This window comes from Hemicordylus capensis, chromosome 2, assembly GCF_027244095.1.
Source record: "Hemicordylus capensis ecotype Gifberg chromosome 2, rHemCap1.1.pri, whole genome shotgun sequence".
Lineage (NCBI taxonomy): Eukaryota > Metazoa > Chordata > Lepidosauria > Squamata > Cordylidae > Hemicordylus > Hemicordylus capensis.
The window spans coordinates 119,949,231-119,972,883 of NC_069658.1; the positions used below are offsets into that span (position 1 = coordinate 119,949,231).

A 23,653-nucleotide genomic window follows, 5' to 3' on the forward strand; every position below is an offset into this window, starting at 1 on the left:
GTTCAGAAGGGCGGGGGGGAGTTTCTCTTTAAGGGGGTGGTGGTAGTACTCCCCCCCCCGCCGCTCTTCCCCCTCCGGCGCTGGTGGTTTCCAAAACGTTCTTGGGGCGGCAGAGTTCCTCCCTGCCGCCCCTGCCCCTGTCGTTGTCCTTGCTAGCGTAAAAGTAGACAGAGCTGGTGGCGCGCATGTGCCCTTTGCGGTACGCGTGCTCATCTACACCGCTGGTGCGCGCGCACCACATATGTCATGCTGCGCGCACGCGCCAGCAGTGGTGACAAGCGCGCGCGCCACCAGCTCTGTCTACTTTTACGCTAGCAAGGACAACGACGGGGGCAGGGGAGGCAGGGAGGAACTCTGCCGCCCCAAGAATGTTTTGGAAACCGCCAGCGCCAGAGGGGGAAGAGCGGCGGGGGGGGGGGGGGAAGTACTACCACCACCCCTTAAAGAGAAACTCCCCCCCCCGTGCCGGACCGCGGGGATTCCGGACCGTGCACACCCCTATGTGGGAGTACTTCTGAATTCACACCTCTCCCTAGTTTCTCAGGTTGAGGCGGTGGCCAGTGGTGTTTTTTATCAGCTTCGGCTGATACGCCAGCTGCACCCGTTTCTTGAGATCAATGACCTCAAAACAGTGGTACATCTGTTGGTGACCTCGAGACTTCTGTAATGCGCTCTATGTGGGGCTGCCTTTGTACATAGTCCAGAAATTCCAGTTGGTTCAGAATGCGGCAGCCAGGCTGGTCTCTGGGTCATCTCGGAGAGACCACATTACTCCTCTGCTGATGGAGTTACACTGGCTGTCGATAGGTTTCCGGGCAAAATACAAAGTGCTAGTTATAACTTATAAAGCCCTAAACGGCTTAGGCCCTGGGTATTTAAGAGAGCGTCTTCTTCACTATGAGCCCCACCCCCCACTGAGGTCATCAGAGGAGGTCCGTCTCCAGTTACCGCCAACTCGTCTGATGGCTACACAGAGATGGGCTTTTTCGGTTGCTGCCCCAAGATTGTGGAATGCACTCCCTACTAAGATACGATTCTCCCCATCTCTGGCAATTTTTAAAAAACATCTGAAAACCCATCTTTTCAACCAAGCTTTCTCAGCCTTTTAAAATTTGTTGATTTTAATTTTGTGATTGATTTTAAATTGTTGAATTGTTTTAATTTTTTATGTGTTTTAATTGTTTTATGTTAACCTCCCAGAGACGAAAGATTGGACGGTATATAAATGTGATAAATAAATAAATAAATCTGAGAAAATGTAATAATACCTTTTATTATTAGTCAGCCTTGTTGAGGCTGACGATGTGGACAGGATTCTTGTCAACGTGGGCATAGTGACCTCTAGCTTGGACCCTTGTCCCTTTTGGTTCGTTAGGGCTGCGAGAGGGAATGTTCTTGGCTTTGGGGAATGTTAATTCTTCTCTTCGGGAGGGATTTGTTCCATCAGCCCTGAAAGAGGCTGTGGTCTACCCTCTCCTGAAGAAGACTTCTCTTGACCCTGACAATCTGGATAACTATCGTCTGATCTCCAGTCTTCCTTTACTTGGTGAGATTTTGGAGAAGGTGGTTTGTGCTCAGTTGATGAGAGTCCTGGAGAAAACTGATTTTCTGGACCCTTGCCAGTCAGGTTTCATGCTGCAGCCAGCACAGCACTGAAACGGCATAGGTTGCCCTGTTGGATGACCTTTATTGCAACCTTGATGTGGGAAGTACACCTCTCTTGGTTCTTCTTGATCTCTCAGCAGATTCGATACCATTGACCATGCTATCCTTCTGGAACGCCTAAGTGGGCTGGGCCTTGGGGGCACTGTTTTTCAGTGGTTCTGGTTCTATCTCACTGGGTGATTCCAGTTGGTGTCAATTGGGGGTGAGTGTTCTGCGCCCTGACCCCTTTCTTGTGGGGTTCCACAGGGCTCGGTCTTTGTTCCCATTCTCTTTAACATCTACATGAAGTTGCTGGGCCTGGTCATCTGTCAGTTTGGGGTAAGTTTTAATCAATATGATGAAGATAGCTTTATATCTCTAACCTTGGCCAAACAGGTGATACCATTCATGTGCTGTCTCAGTCCCTAGAGGCTGTCAGGACCTGGATGGGCCAAAACAAGCTCAGGCTTAATTCCTCCAAGACCGAGTTGCTCTTGTTCGGTTTGCGATCTGGCCAATTGCTGTGTGTGAGTTTATCTCTTGACAGGGTTGCTCTTCCCTTGAGCAAGACAGTTCATGATCTGGGGGTCCTTCTGGACTTGTGGCTCCTGCTTGAACAGCAGGTGGAGACGATGGAGGGGTGGCTTTGGCCAGCTTCGGCTGGTTCGCCAGTTACAGCCTATTTTTGACCGGCAAGCCCTGGCAACAGTAACTCATGCCTTTGTTACCTCTCGCTTGGATTACTGTAACATGCTCTACCTAGTGTTGCCTTTGAAAATGATTTGGAAGCTTCAACTAGTCCAGAATGCAGCAGCCTGCCTCCTCATGGGTGGCCATAGATTTGACACCTCTTTTATGGTTGCTGCACTGGTTGCCTGTTCACTTCCAGGTCCAATTTAAAGTGCTGTTTTTCACCTACAAAACTGTTACGGGCTTAGCACCTGTATATCTCCAGGATCGCCTCTCTCAGCCAGTTGTATCCCGTCCTGTGAAGTCTCCTGAGTTGGCCCTCCTTAGTGTCCCAGGCCCTGGTGTAGTGCGTGGTGCCTGGGCCCATAGGAGGGCCTTCTCTGTGGCTGCCCCTCTTCTTTGGAACACCCTTTCCTCCAGATTCGTTCAGCCCCCTCCTTAGTGGCTTTTAAGGCCCTTCTTAAGACCTACCTTTTTTTTGCCAGGCTTTTGCCGTTTAATTTTTTTCTAAGTTATTGCTATTATTGTTATTGTTCACTCTGTTATTGCTATTGTTCACCGCCTAGAGTGATTGGATGAGGCGGCATACAAGGCAATTTAAATTAATTAATTAATTAATTAATTAATTAATTAACAAAAGCAGACATAGCAAAAATTCATATTCCATTTTAGTACAGATTTCAATTTAAGTTTCAGGAATGGACAGAGGTCATTAACTCTTATCTCCAAATAAATGCTGTTGTGAATGTGCACAGTGTTTATCTTGTAGGCATTTACATTTGTATGCATTATTACAAACTGTACCTTCATGTCATGGCCATTTGGCTCTGCTGTTTATAGTTTTTTCCCTTTATACTTGTATTTGTTTCTGTATCTGTATTTGCCAACTAAGGAAAGCCAGGCATTTGATGAAGTGGTTCTCATCCACAAAAGCTTATGCTGCAAAAAGTGTTTTTGGGCCTTGTTTCGAGCTTGGAACTAAACAACCTCATTTCGATTCTAAATGATTCAATATTTTGAGTGCCATTTTGGAGACTTCTTTCCCCCTTGCTGATTAGTTTTCTGGAACTGGCTTCCGATTGGCCTGCAATCTTATGGGGGGTTGTGGGGAAAGTTAAACATTTGTTAAAAATAGCATGTTTGCCAATTTCTTTTGTGGGTTGGTTGTGTGGTAGGTAGCACACAATGGGGTACAAGAGCCCCTGGTGGCGCAGTGGTAAAACTGCCGCCCTGTAACCAGAAGGTTACAAGTTCGATCCTGACCAGGGGCTCAAGGTTGACTCAGCCTTCCATCCTTCCGAGGTCGGTAAAATGAGTACCCAGAATGTTGGGGGCAATATGCTAAATCATTGTAAACCGCTTAGAGAGCTCCGGCTATAGAGCGGTATATAAATGTAAGTGCTATTGCTAAGTGCTATTTCAAGTTTCCCCATTGTTCCCTATGGTGAGAATACTGAAGACATTTCAAGCAACCAGGTCGACTGCTGTTTCAACAGAATCTTTTGGCCATCTCTGTTTTGTTTTGAGCTCAAAACTAAATGCAAAAACTGTTTTGTGCACATCCCTAATACAAATCTCCATAAATACTACATTAAAGAAGTCTCCAATATACAAATGCCAGCCTGCACATACAAACAAGTTGTCACTCTTATAAACTATATGCACACTGAAGTATGAACATTTGACTTATAAGTGAATATTCAGGAATATAATTTTTGACATTTCAAATTCTAATTAATTTAGGATTATCCAAAATGGAATAATTTTAGGGACCTAAAATGGGATGGTCATCCCAAGTCCCATGTCCCATCCCCACCCAGTGCTATGTCTGCTTGTTTTCTTAGCCACAAAATAATCTTGATTCTATATCAGATGGTGATGGTTATTCCTGATTTGTCTTGCCAACTAATCTGTGTGATATCCTGGTTGCTAGTTATTATTGTATTGTGATAGAGAGGGACAAGAGCTTAGCAGCAGATAATAGATCCCAGGTTTAGTTCTTGGAACTTTAAGAATCTCAACAGGGCTTGGAAAGATTTCTTCAGGATTCGTCAGAGAGTGACTGCCATGCAGAATAGATAATACTGGGCAACATGGACCAACTGCCCTGCTCAGTATAAAGCAGCTCCATTCTGCCATTTCTTGGATGGTGACAGTATGTGAGCATAGTATTTGTTGCACTCTCTTCTCATGACTTAATTGCTGCTCCAACAACCAATAGAATTGAACCATAAATCCTTGTTCTTATTAGTCATAGGGCAAAATCTGAAAAAGGGAGTATTCACCACTAGAGGAGTGCACGGAACAAGTTTTGTGTTCCTTTCTGAGCTTTGAACATTTAGAATGGAATGCAACCTCTTATTGACGGGGAGCCCAAATGTTGGGGCAAGCACAAATGTGGAGGTGAGCCCAAATGTTGGGGCAAATGTTATGGTTCCTAAGTAAAATTTAGGGTTGGACAGAACACTTACATACGTTGCATTCTAATTATACATGGTGGTATGTTAGCTAAGTTTATAAAGTGGCCAAATTGTGACCCTGGAAGATATGTATTTAGCAATGGTGAGGAAAAATAATAGTAAAACTAATTGAGATTCTGCTACTTCTTTGAAGAGGTTTTTAGAAATAACTCTGAATCAAGGCCTTGTATTGATTTCTGCAGGGGCCTTTGCTACCTTTTTATTCCCTGTAGATGGTAGCTGTGTGCCTAGGTTTATTAAAAGAGATGAAATGACCATCTTTTCTGCTTCTGTGATTTCCTTTCCTTTTTTTCCTTTTTTTCTTTCAACCAAATGGGAACTTCTTGATGATGGCTCCATGGGATTGTAGGTGTGTTGAACTGGTAAGAAAAGAGTACACAAAGCTCTTTCATTTTTCGTCTAATCTCAGTGTTATTCTCAGATGTTTGAGTAAATTTACTGAATTAAATAGAAGCTGTTTCCTTTCAGCGACTCAAAATGAGTTTCTAAAATCACAGTCAGGTAGGAGCCTTGGTATTCAACAAAGACAGCAAATTAATACAGAATAAACCTAAATGCTCCTCTCTAGAAAATCCCGTTCTTCAACAGCAAATTGTTTTGTATATTGCTTAATATTCGTCTTCCAATGGACAAATCAACCAATATGCGCTAATGAATGAATTCCATGGAAACTCTAGGTTAAATTGGGTAAATTGTACTAGACTATCATTTGTGAACATAGTCACAATTTGTATACATTGTGTACATACTTATGTTGGTGCCCAAGGAGCTTCCTGGACAATGAAATTTCCTTTAACACTTCATTCATGTTAGTCCTAATCTGCTGGAGCCTTGGTCCAATGTCAGTAGCAAAATAATTTATCTGCACATATTGCAACCAGCAGTTTTCATATTATTTGATTTTTCTTAAATGAGGAGATGTATGCTCCCACCACTTCTAATAGAACGAATTAGTTCCCAAAATGACATTCCCAAAACCACCATCCTGCAAAAGATTCATGTTTGGGGTGGGGGTGGGGCAAAAGGTGTGTCTGTACGGGAGGGGGGCAATGTACCTCAATCATTTAAAAAGTCTGCCTTAGGCAAAAAAACACCCCCCCCCCAAAAAAAAGGTTGGGAAGCACTGTATTAAGGATTGATAACTCTGATATAATATGGTTCTTCCATTCTAGTTTTACATATGTGATTCATCATGTTCAGTAAGGTAGCTGTGTAATGGGACATATGTTAAGATCTCTCCCCCCCCCCCCGGGCTGTTGTTGCCCATTTACCTTTTTATACCTGCAGTGTTGGCAATCTCAAGACTCCCCAGTGTTTTTACATAGGACACACTACAAACATAAATGGAGCAAGCAGGAGTGACAGGTGCAGAATTCACTGCTGGAGATAAATGGACAATGTCAAATGTCAATCCTTGCCAAAAGACTTGCATGTAATGTTTGTGTTGCAACATTTTAGAATTTATTTTGAGATAATTTGGAGATGCAGGATATCAGAACTTTTACTCAATTGCAATCTGTTCAGAAATGTGTATCTGCATAGGCTCTGTTCAAATGCTATCAGTTTACTTCTCCCAAACAAAAAATTGCTAATATATAGGCACCTCCCACATTTTTTTGGTGATTGTTGGCAATTTGTGTGTGTGCAGGAACCTAACCCCCAGATTCCGCATAGAGTTAAGTTTTCATTATTCACAGTTTCTGTATTCACAATTGTAAGTGAGAATGGAACCTTCATAAATAATGGTCTCCGGGATAATTTATCATATTTATATCCTGTCAATCCTCCAAGAAGCTCAAGACAGTGTAGGCAGGGTTATATCATTTTATCCCTGCAACCACCTGGTGGCATAGGTTTGACTGAGAGAGAGTTAATGTCTTGCTGAAGAGCACTCAGTGAATTTCACAGCTGACTGGAGAGTTGAACCTGGTTCACCATATCCAGGCCAGAATTCTAGACATCATAGTCTATCATAATGTAACATTATGAGGAAGGGAAGGAAGGAGAAAGACCTGGCTTTATGCACGACCGTAATGTCGTGGGATTGTTCATACAATGATGTAGACTAGGGATGTGTACGAAACTGATTTTGTGTTTTGTTTCAAGCCAAAAACAAAACATAGATGGCCAAAACATTTTGTTGAAACAGTGGTCAAACCCATTGGTTCAACAGAACAAAACTCAAAATGTTTTGAGTGCGTCGATCATAGGGGACAATGGGGAAACCCCAAACACCCCATTGTTCCTCATGGGTAGCTATGAGGGACACCAAAGTGGGTTAGGTGGTAGAGCATGATGGGTGTGCTTACCTACCACCCAACCCACAAAAGAATTTGGCAAGTGGGTGATTTTAAACACAGTTTAATCCTTCCTCAAAACCTCCATAGGCTCCTATGACCATTTGGGAGAAAGGTTAAAAATTAATTTAAAATCACCCATTTGCCCATTGTTCCCTATGGCAGAACAAGCTGCACGCATAGAGTGCACACACAGGTTTTTGCAACCCTTCCTTGAAAAACACTGCAGAAGCACACAGTAAAAGGGAATCGGTTCCTCCCAACACAGAACACACATTTCAAACACAGTTCTAAAATGGCCAAAAATGAATCACTGACCCAGAATCACAATGCCTGAGCTGCAGTAACATCATTGGCAGAACTTGCTCCCTCATACGCAATTATGACTCCTTACTTCTTAGCATTGCAACAGCGGCCACAGTGGCGCCCTTAGCAGCAACCCTAGTGATACGCTCAACTAGAGCAACTTCAGCCATATGTTGACTGAGTACACCTTGCAATGCAGATTGTAGAGCAGACCAGAGCAGTGAATGAAGCACAAGTTAGTCTCAAGGCCAAACATGGAGTCATTACAGCAATCACCAAGAAATATGACCTTAAAACAATGACTGGCCTTAAAACAGTGGTACATATGCTGGTAACCTCTAGGCTTGACTACAGTTTAGTTTAGTTTAGTTTAGTTTAGGTCAATGAACAAACAAAACAGCTCCTGAACAATAATTACACATTTACAAAACTAAAACCAGATAAAATGAGTTAAAACCCAATTTGTGAGCATCTTATTTTGTATGCTGCAGCACAAAAACATGCAGTTCTGTAAGTAATCTCCTCTTGGTGGTCTGCTAGAAAGAAAGCAACATAATAATCATCAGAAAGCCCAAAACATTTTTTTCAAATAAGACTCAATCCAAATGAGGCTCTTGACAACTGTAATGCACTCTATGTGGGGTTGCCTTTGTATGTAGTTTGGAAACTACATTTGGTTCAGAATGTGGCAGCCGAATTGGTCTCTGGGTTTACCCGAAGGGACCATATAACACCGATTCTAAAAGAACTGCACTGGCTGCCAATATGTTTCTGAATAAAATACAAAGTATTGGTTATTACCTATAAAGCCTTTAACAGCTTAGGCCCAGGGTATTTAAGAGAGCGCCTTCTCTGTTGTGAACCCTGTCACCTATTAAGATCATCTGGAGAGGTCCAATTACGGTTGCCACCAACTCATTTGGTGGCAACTTGGAACTGGACCTTCTCTGTGGCTGCCTCTGGGCTTTGGAACGTGCTCCCTGCTGAAATAAGAACATCTCCTTCTCTGTTTGTTTTTAGGAGGACCCTGCAGTCGTACCTATTTTTCCAGGCTTTTGACTGAAATCTAACTTTTAAATTTTAATGTGTTTTTATCTATTATGATTTTTATCTTTTTATGAATTTTAAATGTTTATATTTTGTACTATGTTTTTGATTTTGTACAACTCATTGAGATTTTATATTAAGTGGCATATTAAGTAAGTAAGTAAGTAAATAAATAAATAAATAAATAAAAGAGAGACATGTCTTGCCACAACACTATCTCAAATAAAACAAACCACAACTCAAGGAAGGCAAGCACCCAAGATCTGCCTTTGTCAATCTGAGATCCAGCAAAACAAGATATTTATAGTAGCAATAGCACAGCATATTATACTAAGTGCTGAGAAAACCACAAAACCAAACCTTCCTTGAATCCTTCCTCCTGATGTATACTCTTCAAGAAGGGCACACTATAAGGGTTCTCTCTGCCTCCCAATCCCTTTGAATACATTTTGAAACTCCTTTCTTTTGTATTCCCCCTCCCTCCCCCCAGCCAGTGGGGCACAGTTGCCCATGACAACACTTGATTTGTATGAAAACAAGCTAGCCAAGAAGAAAAGAGATCGGAAGTCAGTGCCAGAAAACCAATCAGCAAGAGAAAAACAGGCCTCCAAAATGGCGCTCAAAATGTCAAAACATTTCAAATTGAAACAGGGTTGTTTTGTTCTGAGTTAAAACAGACCCTTTATTTAAAGGGTGTTCCGTTTTGAACTCAAAACACTAAAAATGGCCTGTTTTGAGTCAAAACGGCCCATTTTGAGTCAAAACATTTTACACATCCCTAACATGGACTGCATCAATGTGGGCTGGTTCATGTGAGCATGGTGGCCTTGGAAGCAAATAGGTTTTTGACTTATGGCTCACAGAACATGCAGGAGCATGCAGGTTTGTGGAAACTGGTTCCTCCAGATGGGTATGGTTCATGAAACCATGATTTGTGTGATCCCAGAGGACTGAAAAAGGGCTATCAAGAACATGTAAATTGTAACTCTCTATAAAGAGACCGTAGAAGGCACTTGTTCGCAAAAATGGTGCGTGCACACGAGCACTATGTAGCTGTGAGCCAACTAGTAACCTTGGTGGCCTTCCAAGGCATTGCATGGAGGTCATCATAAGTGTCAAGCAGCCAATAGCAATTAGTCTACAAAATTCAGCTGAAAGATCCTTTCTCAATTCCTTCCCTCTGGTCTTCCCCTCAGTATATTTGTTACAAAGTACCATGTCACTCATTCCCCCACTTTCCCCTAAAATTTGTTATCACATGTTTTTCAAATCTTCTGACTTGGGGACCATGGCTTAACTTCCAACAGGTGTTTTTAATGACAAAGGCAGAAACTAGATAAGAACAGGACAAATGGACCTAGATAAGTAAATATTTTCTTCCTGTGAAACGTGGATGCGTATTTTTATAAGGGGGGGGGAAGCTTTGGATGCTTCTAGCTGTTAACATTTCCTGGCCTCTGTTCTTCTTCTATGTTATTGTGAGTACTGAAGCCCCTGAAATCGTTTGCGGGTTACTGACTCACTGATCTCTTCAGATTCCAGGTGTAAAAATCAAAGGATGGTTTGTAACTTCCTTACCATTCAAAGTTTAATATTTTCTTTAAGACCACCATTGTTTCTCTTGTCCCTGTATAGTTATACTTTGTGCTGCTTTGACATAGGAAAAGGTTATTGACTTCCTTAAGATCAAATTTTTGTGTCACTTAAGGGTCAGTTGACACCAGATGCTAGAAGAATTGGTGGCTACTAACCTTTCTCTGAGACCGTGCCTGACATCTCTACCTTTCACGTTTTCTGTATGAATGAGATTACATAATCAGATGCACAACAGTTGTGAATTCTGGTGTGATACCTGTACTTTGCCTTTCTGAAGCAAGGTAATCCAAGTGTTGCCATACACCAAAATGTAGGATACTTCATTCCCCCCACACTGCCTTTGGGCTTTAAAAACTGTTAATTTTTTAAATCATTTTTGCTTTTAAACAGGCCTGGGAGTGGTAAAAGTGGAAAGGAGCGTTCAGATCCCCATCAGCTATGCCAGGAAGATTCTGATGCTGTATGGAATGAGCTTGCATTTTTCAAAAAGGAACACAAAAAGCTATTGATTGAAAAGTGAGTTTCTTTCGTTCTTTTAAAATACATAGATAGTGAAAAAATGTGATTAGTGGTGTGGGGGTTGGGGCTTGAAGGCCACACAAAGGAATTCCTTTCAGATAACAAAATTAAATTATCTTCCTCTACCAAAAACATAGTGGAAAAATGTTAGTTTCCCCCTACCCCCTAAATCAGTGACAACAAGTTTGCTAGCACTAACTGAAACTGTATTATATGATCTAGGGATTGTGTTAATTAATGTGGCTCTCATCTGTTGGAGGTGTCGCTCTTCATTAGCCTGTATTTTACACACTGCCGTGCTTCATTTTTGGAATGAGGTGGTGAGGGGATAACCTAGCCAGCCATCCTTGTTTGATCTCCTTGATACATACGCAGTGCAGAATGCCTCAGCTCTCTTGGTTCCCTGCCCTGTCCTGCTAATCCCAGCTGAGCTCATTATGGTGTAGCCTTGCTGCTACTCTTGGAGCCAGAGCTGTCCAAGCTAATTACTGGTAGCAGCAGAGCTGCCTGTTAAGGGTCTGGAGTGGATCTGCTAACATGGTCCTTCGTAGTGACCTGCAAAAAGCACGAGGGAGTTGCTCTCTTTCTTGCCATGCACAGCCTGTCCTTTGGGTTTAGTGCTGATCCCTTCACACAGCTCTTTTAGCTGTGGTAAGTGTAAAACTTAGTGAAGGAATTCTTACTTTAGAAAACATACAGTTTGCCTCTTTGATCTTATAATTCATAGACTATTATACTCACCCTTGTAAAGTAAGAACATTCCCTTTCATACTAGACAAAAGGAAGTTGGTAGGCACTGCATAATTAGCCTGTTAATGATGTTTTAAAATGTCTTTGTCAAGTTGATTTTGTTGTTTAGCAATGAGCGTACTTGAAACTCTGAACAGTTTTCTGTGCTTCAGAGACTTCAGTGTATTTGTCAGGAGTCTGCCTGCATTGACAGAACATCCAGAATATTTTCTCAGCAGTAGAATGTTGAAGGATCTTTTTAGCATCAGTGTTGGAATTATCAGAGCACCATTATCTCCATAGCATCAACTGCTTTGGTTCTGTCTGTGGTGGTCCAGTATTTATCAAGAAGGATTCACCCCATACAGATCTTGGCACCAGAGGTAATAGTAATATTAAGTCCTTAAACTGTAGGCTGACTGCTGGAATAGTAGACATTTGCACCTACACAATGCATCTTGCTATGGGATTCCTACATGCAGCGTCCAAATGATGGAGAATAATAAAATTTAGGTTTTCCTTTCTGACTTGAATTCATCTTGCAACACTCTACTTCCACTGTACTGCATTAACTGCTAGATCCTGTTATGGCAGACAGTGATAAACTATTCCAGTACTATCTTCTGAGTGTAGTCTGGCATCTGGGTATTCTGACATGTGTTGAAAGGACTATGGGGAAAAAATCTACAGAGTTGACAGAGGTATTGATTGATTGATTGATTTGATTTGATTTGATTTGTATACCGCCCTTCCAAAATGGCTCATTTCTAAATCATATATTGGTTCCAACCTTGGTATTTCTAGAAAAGACAAGGTGAAATATGTTTTTAGGCCCCCATTATGGATTAAAGGCTAGAAAAATTCAAAAATACTTGAGAGATCTCTGCAATAGGGATGTGCAAGAAATGGATTTTGTGTTTTGTTTCAACAAACAAACAACAAACAAAATGCAGATGGATGAAATTTTTCTTCGAAATAGCGGTCGAACCAGGTGTTTTGCTGGAACAAAACTCAAAACATTTTAAGTGTTTTGGCCATAAGGAACAATGGGAAAACTCGAAACACCCCATTCTTTCCCTTGGATAGCTTCTAGGGACACCGAAGTGGGTTGGATGGTAGGGCATGATGGGTGTTACCTAACACCCAACAAACCCACAAAAGAAGTGTGCAAGCAGGTGATTTTTAACAAATGTTTAACCTTTCCCCTTAAAAATGTGTTAATAATTGCCATCATGACCATTTTTGTGTGTGGGTTTGGTGGTAGGTAACACCCATCATGCCCTACCACACAACCCACTTTCATGTCCCTAGGAGCTACCCATGGGGAAGAATAGGTTGTTTCGAGTTCCCCCATTGTCCTCTATGGCCAGAAAAAGCTGCACTCACAGAGTGCACACATGTTTTGCATCGCAGTTTGCAATGTGTTTTGCAAACCTGCCTTGAAAAACACTGCAGAACAGAAGCACAGAGTAAAAGGGAATCTGTCCCTTCCAACACAGAACACGCATTTCAAACACGGTCCTAAAATGGCCAAAAATAAAATCACTGATCCAGAATCCACTGCCAGCCACAATGCCTGTGCTGCAGTAATGTCATTGGCAGAACTTGCTCTCTCTCATACAATTATGATTCCTTACTTCCTTGCATTGCAACAGCTGCCACAGCAGCACCCTTAGCAGCAAACATAGCCATAAGCTCATCTAGTGCAATTTCCTCCCCTCCCTCCTCCCTTCCCCCAGCCAATGGGGTCACAGTTGCCCATGACAACACTTGATTTGTATGATAACAAGCCAAACAAGGAGATTGCAAGCCAATAGGAAGCCAGTGCCAGAAAAGAAGGCCTCCGAAATGTCGCTCAAAATGCCGAAACATTTCAAATTGAAATGGTGTTGTTTTGTCCCAAGCTCGAAACAGGCCCTTTTATTTTAAAAGTGTTTTGTATCACACTCAAGACACTCAAAACGGCCCGTTTTGGGTTAAAATGTTTCAGTGTTGGAACATTTCCCACATCTCTGCTCTGAAATGTTTTCCTGATGGCCTATGCTCTGTTATACCTGAAGATGTTTCATATTTTTTCAAATGCTCCAGACCCATAGTCTATCAGTTTATTTCTGATTTGCAGCAAATGTTGCTCAGTGGTTAGGCAGATCATTAATTGGATATACTACTTGAAGGAATACTGCCCATATTTCCTGTGAAAACTTCAAATGATGAAGCCACATCCTCATGACATTAACATCACCAATGAGAAGTGTTGGGTAGATCCAAGTCTGAAGCTGTCTTCTATAATGGACGTATTGCCCAGGGATTTTTGTTTTAAAATCAGTGGTGTCTTCAGTTGCTTCGAGTAGGAAAATTTGCTTCAGACCTATGAAAACTAGTCTTGCACAAGGAAGGAAAGTAGAGAAAATCTCCTTTTTGCTGGGAATGGAATAGGAGTCTTTGAGAAGACAATTTGACAATCTTTTCATTTAAATATATTGGGTTTGCAGCCAAGTATTGTGCCTTCTTCTCTCAAAGGAGTTGTTTGCTGGCCTACTCTTCCTCTCCTATTTAGACCCATCAACTGCAATTAGAATGGATGTCCAACAAATTAGTTCTGGTGTTTGTGACTAAAATTGCTTAGGATCAGGAGTGCATACCTAAATATTCTAGAACAAAAAAGTAGCGTACACTTCCACAAAAGCCTTTCATGCACAGATTTCAGAGAGCGTATCCAATTAGCTATGAAATGTGTTAAGTGGATAAGCACATCCAATTGTGCACTCTGATCAGAGGCACTCTTATCCCCGTACCTTGGGGCCCCAGTCCGTGGCCTCCAGAGGCCCAGGGGGCCTCCTGCCACTAGCCCACCCCATGCCCATGCCCACCCTGCCACTGCCCCACGGCACAAAAAACTTCAGTAATTCTAGCTGCCATGTGCACGGCCAGGGAGTGGGGGTGGTGGTGAGCCGAGCAGGCCTCCCTCACCCCCATGGTGGTGGCGGCGGCAGGTGGAGCGGGACCAGCCGCTGGGCCTGACCATTCGGCCCAGCGGCTCTTGAGAACTGGGAGGCTTGTTGGGGCTTATGACACTCTATCCCAGCTGCGCAGGCTGCTGGATCGCTTCCCAGTTCTTAAGGGTCACTGGGCTAAACAGTCAGGCCCAGCAGCCACTCCTCCTGCTCCTGCTGCCACCACGGGGGAGGGGGAGGCCCGCTCGGCTCACACCCCACACACCAGCCATGCACATAGGAAATAGAATTATTGAAGTTTTCGGCACCACGGGGCAGCGGTGGCACACTTCTGGGATGGGAGGCATTAGAAAAATGCAGGTTTCTTTTTAAAAAAAGTTTTTAAAAACCTTTAACTTTTTTTTTTAAATTGCGGCAGTGGGGCCCCCACAGTGGGGGTTGGGCTCTGAAGGCCTTCAGATCCAGGCACTAAAATTACCTAGGTGTGCCCCAACTCTGATATGATAATGGTGCACTTTGATATTGTTTCTTAGGAAACCTATGATATATTTTTATTTATAATTGTATTTTATTTATCATATTTCTATACCGCCTGATATGTACATCTCTAGGCCGTGTACAAAATTTAAAATATGTAAAAGTCACATATTTTAATCTTACATTTTAAAATACATGACAATAAAAACAATAGAATAAAATAGATACTAAAACAAGTTTTTCAAAATTATTAAAATTAATTCTAATTAAAAAGCCTGCAAAAACAGGAGAGTCTTGAAGTTCTTCTTGAAAACAAACAGAGAAGGAGATGCTCTTACATCAGTAGAGAGCATATTTCAAAGTCCTCTGACTGACAAAGAGAAAGCCTGGTCATGGGTCACCACCAAATGAGCCGGTGGCATCTTGCATCCAGAAGATTGTAACAGGTTACAGGGTTTATGACAAAGGAGACGCTCTCTTAAATAGCCTGGACTTAAGCTGTTAAGGGCTTTATAGGTAAGAACCAGCACTTTGTATTTTACTGGAAACATATCCCCTGCTAACTTGGCAAAGAGGCACCTTTTAACGTGGTGATTCTCTTTATTGAGCAGGGGGAGAGTAACTGGCTCTATCCACCCCCAGCACAGTACCTCCAGTGACTGTTGCTGGTGTCTATCTTATGTTTCTCTTTAGATTGTGAGCCCTTTGGGGACAGGGATCCATCTTATTTATTTATTATTTCTCTGTGTAAACCGCCCTGAGCCATTTTTGGAAGGGCGGTATAGAAATCTAATAAATAATAATAATAATAATAATAATAATAATAATAATAATAATGGCAGCCAGTGCAATTCTTTCAAAACCGGTGTTATGTGGTCCCTTTGTGTTGTCCCAGAGACCAATCTGGCTGCCACATTCTGTACCAATTGTAGCTTCCAGACTACTTACAAAGGCAGCCCCATGTAGAGTGCATAACAGTGGTCAAGCCTGGAGGTTACCAGCATATGTACCACTGTTTTAAGGCCAATCACCTCTAGGAAAGGATGTAGCTGATGTATCAGCCGAAGCTGATAAAAAACGTTTCTGACCACCGTCTCAACCTGAGAGACCAGGGAGAGCTTTGGGTCCAGGAGCACTTCCAAGCTACATACCTGATCTTTCACGGGGAGTGTAACCTCATCCAGAACAGGCATATCTAAATAATCTCTCGGGTTCTGTCCCCCCACAATCTGTACCTCCGTCTTATTTGGATTCAACTTCAGTTTGTTATTCCTCACCCAGCCCATTACTGTCTCTAGGCAGGCATTTAGGGAAGATATGCTATTTTCTGATGAGGTCAGCATGGAGAAATCGATCTGGATGTCATCAGCATATTGATAACACCCAGCACCAAACCTCCTAATGATCTCTCCCAGTGGTTTCATGTAGATGTTAAAGAACATTGGAGACAGTATGGAGCCTTGTGGAACTCTATACTTCAGTTCTTGCTTAGCGGAGCAATAGTCTCCAAGAAACACCATCTGGAATCTGCTAGAGAGGTAGAAGCGGAACCACTGTAAAACAGTGCCACCTCCCTCAGGCAGTCCAGAAGGATACCATGGTTGATGGCAGAAAGATCCAAAAGGATCAGCAGAGTCACACTCCCTCTGTCGATCACCAATTGGAGATCATCTACCAGGCCGACCAAGGCAGTCTCAACCCCATAGCCCCCATGAAAGCCAGTTTGAAATGGGTCTAGATAATCTCATCATCCAAAACTGCCCTGCAGCCTCTGCTAACTGGGCAAAGAGGCACCTTTTTAATGTGGTGATTCTCTTTATTTACAGGTGGGGAGTAACTAGCCTTATCCACCCCTAGCACAGTACCTCCAGTGACTGCTGCTGGTGGCTATCTTAAATTTCTTTTTAGATTGGTTTAAAAAAATTCTTTTTAGATTGTGGGCCCTTTGGGGACAGGGATCCATCTTATTTATTTATTATTTATCTATGTAAACCGCTTTGGAAACTTTTGTTGAAAAGCAGTATATAAATATTTGTTTTTGTTTGTGTTGGAGCTGAGAGGCCACTACCCGCTCAACCACCTTGCCCAACCATGGAAGATTAGAAACAGGTCTGTAATTAGCTAACTGAGGGATCCAGTGTAGCTTTCTTTGAAAGTGGTCTAATAATAGCCTCCTTAAGACAAGGAGGCATCCTGCCTTCCCTCAGAGAAGCCTTTATAATATTTGCAAGGCCCTCTCTGATAATATGATTATCAGATGAGATAAACTGAGTTGGGCAAGGGTCAAGAGGTTGTAGAACATACAGTCTGAAGCAGTTTGTCCACTTCCTTAGGAGTCACAAACTGAAAATGATCCAATCTAACCCCATAAGAGGAGTTGCTGGACACCTCCACAATAGACTCTGCAGTAACTGTGGAATACAACTTGGCCCGAATCTGAGAGATTTTATCCACAAAATAGTCATTAAAAATGTCACAGCGAATGACCGATGGTTCCAAATTTAAATTCAAGGTGGAGGGGATACATACTAGCCCCCTCACAACCCTAGACAACTCAGCTGGATGTGAATTTGTGGAAGCAATGCGGGCAGAAAAGAATAGCTTCTTTGCCGCCCACACTGCCAGAACATATTATTTATTTATTATTATTATTTTTACATTTATATCCTGCTCTTCCTCCAAGGAGCCCAGAGCGATGTACTACATACTTGAGTTTCTATTTCACAGCAACCCTGTGAAGTAGGTTAGGCTGAGAGAGAAGTGACTGTCCCAGAGTCACCCAGCTAGTTTCATGGCTGAATGGGGATTTGAACTCAAGTCTCCCCGGTCCTAGTACAGCAGTCTAACCACTACACCACGCTGGCTCTCATAGAACATAGCTCTTCAAATGTGTTGTGCCCGATCAGTCTTGCACCGAGTCTTCCTCCACTTGCGCTCTAATTGTATACTTCGCTGCTTCAGCTCCCCTAACTCATCTGAATACTACAGGACTGTCTTTAAGGCAAGTTGGAGAGGACACTTAGGAGCTATTGTGTCTACTGCTCTATTGAGTTCATTATTCCATCCTTGTACCAGAGCATCGACATAATCATTAGCAGAGCCAACTCTAAACCCTTCCAAGGCTTCTTGGAATCCTATTGGATCCAATAACCTCTTTGGGCGGACCAATCTAATAGGTCCTTCACCCCTGCAGAGGTGGGTTGTGGCTGTAAGTTCTACCTTAACCAGATAGTGATCCATCCATGACAATGGGGAGATGACAGGAGTCCCCACCCACGGAACACCACCCTGATCAGAGCAAAAGATCAAATCGAGTATGTGACCAGCATCATGTGTCGGATCAGAGAAAAACTGGGATAGGCCCATAGTCGTCATGGTTGCTATGAACTCTGGCCATCTATCACAACATATATTTCCCAAGACAATCCACATCATAGTGAAAGACACTGGGAGTATATCTGCTGGATATACTCAGCAGATCTCAAAAGCTTTGGTAGTTATGCTCAGGTATAGCAGTTGACTTGTTCAGAAACATGGATGTCTTTATATAAATTGCCTTCTGACAATAGTAAAAATGGGATTTTGGGGGAATGCCACAGAATGTTTGCAAGTTCCACTGTCTACCCTGGATGCACTCCTATTACAAAGGATAGAATTATGACGCACATGAATATTGGTCGTATTTGTATATTATCTCTATTTTAGCTAAATCAACAATGGTTTTCAACCTTGCTGCAACTAACCTGTCTCCATTACTTAACTGGGACTAACATCCATTTGGCTGTTACCCACCTCAGGGGCTGTCCCACCTGTTCATTATAACTATGATGTAACTTTATGTGAGAGCTGTTGTCTAAATTTACTTGTTTTCTCTTCGCTCCCCATCCTTTTCTTTTCTTTTGTATCATCTATGAGATTACAGTATAAGCCTGTGTGTAGGAACTGTGGTGGTTTTGGGTTTTTTTTACATCATCTAGAAAAAGGTGATATAAAACCTTTTTAATGTTGGAGGAAGAAACATCAATAACCTGCGCTATGCGGATGACACCACTCTGATAGCTGAGAATGTGGATGATCTGCAAGCTCTAGTAATGAAGGTCAAGGAGCACAGTGAAAAAATGGGACTACAGCTGAATGTAAAGAAGACTAAACTAATGACAATGGGTACAGCAACCAGCCTCAGAATTGACAATGAAGACATTGAGGTGGTAGATAGCTTCAGCCTTTTTAGGATTGACCATCAACAGTAAAGGATCCAGCAGTCAAGAAATATGCCGCAGACTAGCACTTGGTAGGGTTGCAATGAAGGCCTTGGAAAGGATATTTAGATGCCATGACATGTCTGTACCTACAAAGATTAGAATTGTTCGGACAATGGTTTTTCCCATGACACTCTATAGATGCAAAAGCTGGACTTTGAAGAAGCTAGATAGAAAAAGCATTGATGCTTTTGAACTTTGGTGCCGGAAAAGACTTTTGAGGATACCATGGATAGCCAGGGAAAGAAATAAATGGATCATAGAACAAATCGATCCAGAATTTTCACTTGAGGCACAAATGATTAGGCTCAAACTATCATCCTTCAGACACTTTATGTGAAGACCCAACTCCCTTGAGAAGTCCATAATGCTGGGAAAAGTTGAAGGAAAGAGAAGAAGAGGAAGACCAGCAGCAAGATGGATGGAATCGATCACTACAGCAATGAATGCACCACTGAGAGACCTTAAAGGCCAAGTTGAAGACAGATCATCTTGGAGAGAATCTATCTATGTGGTCACTAAGAGTCGATACCAACTTGACGGTACTCAATCAATCAATCAATCAATCAAAGAAAACTGCCTAGAGCCTTTGGAGTTGGGCAGTATATACATTTAATAAACAATAAAAATAAATAAATAAGTTAAGTGCTTTATAAGTAACTAGTAATAATAATGATTCAAACTACAGTTTTTTGCAGGTTGGCTGTGTATAACGGAGCACACACTCTGCTTCAAGAGGCAATATCAACTGAAACAGATTGTTCAGAATAAGATAGTATTGCTAAATCTTGTCAGCAAAATCATTCGCTATGTCATCATAGCAGATAGGATCTCCTTGTGGCTTTGAAAGAAAATAACCTGGATTTGTTAGACAATTTATCCCCAGAGCAATTCTATTGGATGCCATAGATCAGGGTTGCACAACTTGTGCCCATAGTGGCTAATAGTGAGGGATGCTGGGAGTTGTAGGCTAACATCTGCTGGAGAGCCAAAATTGTGTAGCCCTGCCCTAGCCAATAGAAGGGGTGGTTTGGATGCCTGCTGTCAATAATTACTAGGAGTTCACATTTGCAGTTCAGTGATAGGCAGTTTCTGTGAGGCAAAGTATTTCAACTATTTCCTCTAAGTCAAGTAGAAAAGACAGCATCATATTAATGCAATCTATATAAGCTTTCCCGAAGATTTGTCCTTGATCACTCATGAAAGAGAAGCTCTAAATCTGCTGATCCTAAACTTATGATTGCTTCCGCAGTTCTATGGGATTATGCTGCTACATAGAACTTGCTTATCTTATTGGGTTAATTGAAGATACCCTCTTTGGTATCCATACCCAATCTTCTAATTCAAAACTCAGCATTAGCAAATAAGTATATTAAAGAATATATTTTCTTCTGAACATCTTTCGGGCATCACTTTTTTCTGCCTTGTGTACTGGGAACTATATTTTAGATTCTTTCTTCCTAGAGGTTTGTGCAAACAGCAAACTCTTCATTACTATAACAGTTAGTAGTACTTCAGCACACAGCTTTTTTCCCCACAATTAATATCACCACTGTTCTTGTCCTTTGTATTCTAAATACAGTGTCGGGCTGTACTGTATGAAATGGTAACTCCTCTTGTTTCTGGAAGTGCTGAAGCCAGGCAGTATCATCATCATCATCATCATCATCATCATCAACAACAACAACAGCATCAACCACCACAATAATAATATAATAAATCTTAAAACAACAAACCAGATTGTTCTTATATCCTGCTTGTAGCCTCTAAACCTTTTAAAAGGGCATTGCACTGATGCATGGTTAAGATTCCCATTCTGGGGGAGATTTACTGTAAAACAAATGTATTTTATAGCTTCTCAATAACATATCTGAAGTTTTTGCCTTCCAACATGGAATCCTGTTTCTTTTCCTCATAAAGCCACTGAAAAGCTCCAGCTGATAGCTCTGATACTGAGCTCATTTTTCCAACGAGCTTACACTGTGGCTTCTCTTCTGAACTCCCACCTTATATGGTATTTTCTTCAGTTGATTTACAGTTCAGGGACAGTTAGCCTTATCTTGTTGGGCTTTAGACCTGCAAGGGGCTGTTAGTGTGCATGTACAGAGAGTGATGTTTTTCTGCAATTTCCTTACTTGATGTCACTAACCTTAGGAGCATTATAACGTTTTGTATATCTGTCCTGCTAGCAATAAAGCCACAAGACAGAAACTATCTTTTTTCCTTCTTGCATGCAAGCAACCCCAACTGTCATAGGATTATCAAGTTTGTAGATGTATGATGTTAGGTGGGAAGTGGGTGCAAGCAGTGATTATCCCCATGTAGTGGCATTTGGAAAAAGATCTACTGTGTTTACAGAATTGTTGGTTTGCATATTGCCTTTGTCTGCATGAGCAAAGGTATGGCGGGTTGCTTACATGAATAAAAACAGGAAGGTATGAACCAGCCCTTCATCTCTTGCTTCCCATTGGGTCCTTTTCCCCCAACTGTGCTTTCACAAACATTTACAAGTAAAGCACAATGGAAAACTAAGGCTTAAAGTGGTCATATCAATACATTCTTTCAATAATTATAATTCTGTCAACATTCTTCCTTTGTGAGCTGCTTGTGGGCTCCCTTCCTTCTCTTCACGTTGAAGCATATAGAGAAGTTTATTTACTTAAGCAGGATTTGGAAGACAGGCTGCTACAGATGAGACTGGAATTTTTATTTTGTGGAAAATATGGTGTAGAATGGGAGCAGTTATTTTATTGGATCTTTTGGCTGATGATCAATATGAGAGATGTTTGGGGGCCAGAGAAGGAGAACCGCTGCTGCTCTGATTGATTTTGTAATTTTATTGTGCGTTTAGATTTGCCAAAGGTTCTCAAGAGTCTAGAAGGGATGTGTCTCCTATGAAAAAGTTTATGTACAAATGAGGCAATGATTATCTAAATATAAAGTGTTTTACAGAGGTTAATAGAGATGGGTCTGCTACATTAAATTATTTTTTAATAATGCTGGCTATTACTAAACAGTAGGGCATTTGGAGCTGTTCTTCTCTATACAGAGCCTTAAGTGGGTTAATACATGTATGCTGCAGAATAACCTATGTTCTCAAATTGAAATAATGAGACGCAACTTAAAACTCCTCACATACAATTTGTGATAAGGAAAACTTATTAATATGATTTATCACTGACTAACTCACTTAAGGTGAGATAAGGTTGTGTTTTATGACTAAAATAAGGCAGCAATGACATTTGCATGCCTTTTTTTCTGTTTTGGGTCTTCTTAGGCTCAGTTCAAATATTATATTTTATGGTGTGGGAATTGTTTCAGTGTGATCTAGTCCAACATTGCTCTATTAATGTTGTCACCATATGGGCCAGTAGAGTGGCATGATAGCTTCCGATGCTACCGTTCTGTATGCCACACAGGTAATACTTGAATAGGTCCTTAAGAGCTAAGACAGGTAGACCCCAGATATGTCTGGTAGCAGATTTACATGTGACTGTGTGATGATTTCCATCTCATAGTGTGTCAGTGATCCGAAGCAGCTGTCATAAGCAGGACTATCCTGCTTGCATGATACTGCACAGGTCAGCCTTCCCTTCCCTTCGATTTGCCCCATTGTTGCTCGCAGGCAATCCCCTCCAAAAAAGCCCCCCCTCCCAATAAAGCCTGCTTCTTTATTTGGGAGGATTTAATTTTTTCTAGCTTGTGTGTGCACCACAGTGATATAGATAGTGCTGTGTGTGGCACACAGAGCATAAATAGACCACCCCCTGTCCCACAACCCCTTAAAGGTGTTTCTCCCCCCTATGAGAGTTAACTCTGATGGCGGGGGGTAAGCCCTAAGACTTAACCCCTCGCCAATCAGATTTGACCCCATTGATGTAGTTGTGTGCAGGCTCTTCTTTCTGGAGGAGCTGCAGTGGCTGAGATAGAATGGGGAGGAGTTTCTCCTCTGTCAGGGAAGAAGCGCTTCCTGTGGCATCAGAGTAGGAGGTGTCATTGGCTGCTAACCCAGACCGATTGCTCTCTCCATTCTCCCCAATCCCCATTGGCAGTGCGACTGCCCTGGCTGAGACTGAGGAGGAGCAGGAACTAATTCTGCTTCCCTGACCTTCTCAGCCCCGGATGGAGGGGTGGTGGTGGTGGTGGTGGCAGCAGCGGCCCCAGCGGCCCCCAGAATGAACCAACAGCCCCGGTACCATCACTACTGAAACAGTCTCGGACCAACAGCAGCCTGGTGTGGGACCATTTTGAGTTCCACCGTGGAAACCCACACCATGCTGCTTGCATCCACTGTGGGACACAGGTCAACAGGGGTAAGGACCCCAAGCATCTTATGCTGAGGAGGATGTGGCAGCACCTGTGATGGCATCAGCCAGGAGGGTCCATGCTCCTGTTGGCAGCAATAGGCCTGGTGTGTCTAGCACAAGGCACCTGCTCCTGCTCCAAGCAGTAGACGTTGCCTGCACAATGGATGCATCTGGGTAAGCGGTCTGATTCCCCCAGAGCCTCCTCTCATTACCCAGGCCATTTGGGAGATGACTGCTATGGACAACCATTCACTCTCATGCTGGAGAATGCTGGCTTCTGCCAGATGCTCCAACTTCTTACCCCCGTCTACAACATCCCTTCATGCACCACCTTCAGCAGGTGGGTGG

At 42.3% G+C, this 23,653-nt stretch overlaps 1 protein-coding gene across 3 annotated transcripts in view; it reads left to right on the plus strand.

The window, feature by feature from the left end:
* The window catches only part of CNTLN (centlein), a 351,601-nt gene that overhangs the window by 149,517 nt on the left and 178,431 nt on the right, over nucleotides 1-23,653 (plus strand). For all 3 annotated transcript variants that reach the window (XM_053300359.1, XM_053300360.1, XM_053300361.1), the window contains one exon: nucleotides 10,451-10,576. In XM_053300359.1, coding sequence (XP_053156334.1) covers nucleotides 10,451-10,576 — 126 coding nt within the window. The remainder of the gene's footprint in view (nucleotides 1-10,450; nucleotides 10,577-23,653) is intronic.